The sequence below is a fragment of the Oncorhynchus kisutch genome, unplaced genomic scaffold (assembly GCF_002021735.2).
Source record: "Oncorhynchus kisutch isolate 150728-3 unplaced genomic scaffold, Okis_V2 scaffold1444, whole genome shotgun sequence".
Taxonomy (NCBI): domain Eukaryota; kingdom Metazoa; phylum Chordata; class Actinopteri; order Salmoniformes; family Salmonidae; genus Oncorhynchus; species Oncorhynchus kisutch.
The window spans coordinates 1,842-6,161 of NW_022263389.1; the positions used below are offsets into that span (position 1 = coordinate 1,842).

At 43.4% G+C, this 4,320-nt stretch overlaps 1 protein-coding gene across 2 annotated transcripts; it reads right to left on the minus strand.

The window, feature by feature from the left end:
• Positions 1 to 331: 331 nt before the first annotated feature.
• LOC116366325 (L-rhamnose-binding lectin CSL3-like) lies at positions 332 to 3,584 on the minus strand. 2 transcript variants are annotated; one of them, XM_031818511.1, is made up of 9 exons: positions 3,457 to 3,584; positions 3,162 to 3,197; positions 3,037 to 3,081; positions 2,761 to 2,896; positions 2,516 to 2,634; positions 1,234 to 1,278; positions 998 to 1,133; positions 813 to 920; positions 332 to 593 (listed from the first exon to the last, which is right to left on the minus strand). In XM_031818511.1, the coding sequence occupies exons 1-8, from the start codon at positions 3,485 to 3,487 to the stop codon at positions 815 to 817; spliced, it is 654 nt and encodes a 217-aa protein (XP_031674371.1). In that variant the 5' UTR covers positions 3,488 to 3,584; the 3' UTR covers positions 332 to 593; positions 813 to 814. The 2 variants fall into 2 exon arrangements, with proteins under 2 accessions (XP_031674371.1, XP_031674370.1); XM_031818510.1 differs by having other exon boundaries at positions 332 to 564; positions 3,457 to 3,583.
• Between the last annotated feature and the right edge of the window lie 736 nt (positions 3,585 to 4,320).

Sequence of the window (4,320 nt, forward strand, 5' to 3'; positions counted from 1 at the left end):
GGAGGGCTGTATCGGTCAGGTCCCCATTTGACAGTGGGAGATCTGTCGACGTGCCGTTGACCCTTTGTGTCTCTGGCTAAGAGGCTGTTAGATGACTAATGTGATGTGGTTGGGCAGCTTCCCTGTAAGTATGTTTATTACCAGATGAAATAGTCAAACTGAATCTACACAGAAAGGGAACATTTGGTTCATGAGCCAACCACTTAACGAGCAAGGTTTGTAGAGTCTACACATTGTATTAAAATGTTTACCTATCCAGGCCTGCTTTGTGACCAGATTAGCTGTTGATGCATACGAATTAGGACCAGTAAGAGAGAATAAAGGACACATGTTCAGTAATATTGGTGTGACATTTATTAATGTACAAGAGGCAACTAGTATCGTCTTCCTGCCGCTTCGTTTAATTCAGCCACAGTTCAGAAATTGTTTAAGAAATGCTTCAGCACAATGTACACGGGTTTACAATGGTCATTGAAGTTGATTTAGAGGTTGGAGGAAAACAGCACGACCTGATGAAGATATCCCAGAAGCCTTGTACATCTTCAGGTTCCCCAGGAAGATATCCTGCAAGACAAAATCGTCAGCAGGGTAGCCTAGTGGTTAGAGAGTTGGACTAGTAACCGAAAGGTTGCAAGTACAAATCATGAGCTGACAATGTACAAATATTTCGTTCTGCCCCTGAACAGGCAGTCAACCCACTGTTCCTAGGCCATCATTGAAATTAAGAATTTGTTCTTAACTGCCATGCTAAATAAAGGTAAAATACAACACGAATTCTAGTTCCCAGTCATGTGCACCTATACAAAACTCACATTCAGTCACAGGTGTAAGCCACATCCAAGTACTTATAGGTTCCGACACAGGGGTCACCGAACACAGAGTTGGATACCTTGACGATACACTGGCGCTTTCCATCACACCTGTGTGTCAACAGGTAGAGGTTAACACCACAGCCAATGACTTCCTACAGCTAAATGCACACTGAAGGTTTCAGTACCTTTCTGCCATTTTGCTGGTGGTGGATTGGCTGAGGCAGTTGGTGTTTTTGAGTTGTTGATGTGGGCGCCCAATGGAACACACATCGTGTTGACGACGACCATAGTTGGCACGCTGAATACGGATCTCACCTCGATCTGAGGAAGAGAAAGGACAAACCTTGGTGTTGGTGTGGGCTAGTGACTAATATACACGGCACCACATGATTAAACTGTACGGTAGTGTTGACCAGCTTACCACATAGTAGTTGAGAATCAGAGCCTTCACATATGATGCTGCTTACTGCAAAGACAACACAGGAGTTACACCACTGGCCAGACAAATTAAGACATACATTAGCCTGGTGAAGTGTTAGTGATGCGCACTGACAGGGAATGTTGATTTCAGGTGCATTTTTCTAAAAGTCATTATAAACTCGTTAGCATGAACCAAAGTACAAAAAGTTAGGCGCGTCATCTTCCACCGTTACCTTTTAGTTTCACTTCCTTATGAGCAGTTCTCGAAATGCTAACATTTTAAGCAAACTGGCTGGCTAGACCTAAACTGTTGAAAAAATAAAGTCGACCCCGCTACACCCAATCTGTGCAGTTTGTGCCATCTGTCAGATTGGCTATAAACCCTGCAAAACTGTAGGAGTTGCGCTAGCTAGTTACCGTTCACTGAAACATGGTAAACCAGATTAAGTGCACAAGCATCATATAAGCTTGACACTTGCCTTCCATGTTCTTGCTGGCTAATTGAGCTAGATATGTCAATTTAACAAGGAACAGCAGCAGCATATGAGACAAGTCAAAAAAGTTACTGCAAAAAGGGTCAATGCAGATAGTCATTCAGCAGTTAAGGCTTGGGGGAAGTAGAAGCCTTTCAGGGTCCTGTTGGTTCCAGACTTGGTGCAGCCGTACCATTTGTTATGGAGTAGCAGAGACCAGTATAACTTGGGGGGTGCGAGTCTTTGACAATGTAGAGCCTGCCGACACAGGTGGTGTCGAAATCCTGATGCAGGGAGCGCGGCCTCTGATGTACTGGGCCGTACGCGATACCCTCTGTAGCACCTTGTGGTCAGATGCCATACCTAGTGGTGATGCAGCCAGTCAAAAAGCTCTCAATGGTGTAGAATTCAGAATCGGAGGGCTGACACCAATCCTTTTAGCCTCCTGGCAGGGAAGGGCTCAGCCCTCCATTTCCTGTAGTCCACTACCAGTTCCTTCGGCATCTTGGCACCACACTGCCAGGTCTCTGACCTCCCTATAGGCTACTCAAACTAAACAAGTTGCATATCCACAGCTTGCTAGGGTTAGTTAGCAGTTGAGGGTGGTTTACACTTGGAGAAACAAAAGTTAACAAGCTGGTACCATAGGGGAACCAACCCATTATATTCCTTTTCTAGCAATCAGCTGAGCTTACTTTTTTACAAGATTAAAAGTGGGTAGGAGAATTAAACAATGTCCCAACATGACACAGTCATACCAACACTAAATATTAAATACTAAATACTATTAGCACACATTCAGAGACTGACTTGTTTCTTGCTGTTGGACACAGGAGTATTTGGTGTCCAGGTACTTATAAGTCCCGACACAGGGGTCTCCAAAAACGAAATTGGATGCAGGGACAATACACTCGCTCTTCCCACCGCATCTGTGTGTTTCAAAGACATGTTGAGGTCATGAGTTCATACAGGTAAACACAACAGGTTCCAGCACATTTCTGCCATCTTGCTGGTGGTTGTTTACACTACAGCCAAGGAGTTACAGGTTCTAGTACCTTTCTGCCATCTTGCTGGTGGAGGATTGGCTGAGGCAGTTGGTGTCGGTGAGTTGGTTATCAGGGCGCCCAATAGAACAAACATCGTGTTGACGACGACCGTAGTTCGCACGCTTGATATGGATCTTACCTCCATCTGAGGGAGATGGAGAACAGTGAGGCACGAAGGAGAGCCAAGTATGGGTCTCTATGGTGTGGGCTAGTGACGCTAATCTACAGTATAAACGATCATAGGTGGTCGGTGAGTATACTGTTCAGCAGTATGGACTAGCTTACCACATTGCAGTAAAGCATCAGAGCCTTCACACGTGATGCTGATTGCTGCCAGGACAAATAAACAGGAATTACACACCACTCACATTAGCTTGGTTAAGTAGTATCATCATTATTACATACAGTACCTCCATCTGTTAGTGTGCAGCAAGCTGTAGCCAGCACTGAAACAACATCACACAGCTAGTTCAGCAACATTCAACATCATATGCACTTGGACCATGAAGCTACAACTCAGCATTGGTCTCTATACGCAAGTTCAGCATTTGGTCTCATATTCCATGCTTTGAATACCTTTTTGCCCAAAAGGAACTGAATGTCCCTCAAATCATATTACATGTACTTCTTTTCACTCACAAATACAAACATTGTCATATATATTTAAATTCTAATCTGCATCAGATAAAGATTTTGTATACTCACATGTGACCACCGTCAGTCTCAAAATGCACATGATGCCAGGTACAGGAGTGGTACTAACAGAGAAAATGCAACTGATGATAACAAGATCCAATACACCTGGTATTTATGTTATGTGACATGTCTTAATTTACCCAGGTGTATCTATTTGTCTCCAGGTGCACCTCATTGCAATTAGGGGCCTGCGTTTGGTGGTCAAAACCTGGCTATTGAGTCAGTCTCATGGAGTTAGATAGAGGACTCTAGATGGATGAAATCCATGTTGGCATGAACATTGCCACTGAGGGCTTCCAACAAAGTAGCCATCTAGGTGGAGCTTCTCAAATCAAATCAAATCAAATTTTATTTGTCACATAAACATGGTTAGCAGATGTTAATGCGAGTGTAGCGAAATGCTTGTGCTTCTAGTTCCGACAATGCAGTAATAACCAACAAGTAATCTAACTAACAACTCCAAAACTACTGTCTTATACACAGTGTAAGGGGATAAAGAATATGTACATAAGGATATATGAATGAGTGATGGTACAGAGCAGCGGCTAGTAATACATGTATTACATAAGGATACAGTCGATGATATAGAGTACAGTATATACGTATGCATATGAGATGAATAATGTAGGGTAAGTAACATTATATAAGGTAGCATTGTTTAAAGTGGCTAGTGATATATTTACATCATTTCCCATCAATTCCCATTATTAAAGTGGCTGGAGTTGAGTCAGTGTCAGTGTGTTGGCAGCAGCCACTCAATGTTAGAGGTGGCTGTTTAACAGTCTGATGGCCTTGAGATAGAAGCTGTTTTTCAGTCTCTCGGTCCCAGCTTTGATGCACCTGTACTGACCTCGCCTTCTGGATGATAGCGGG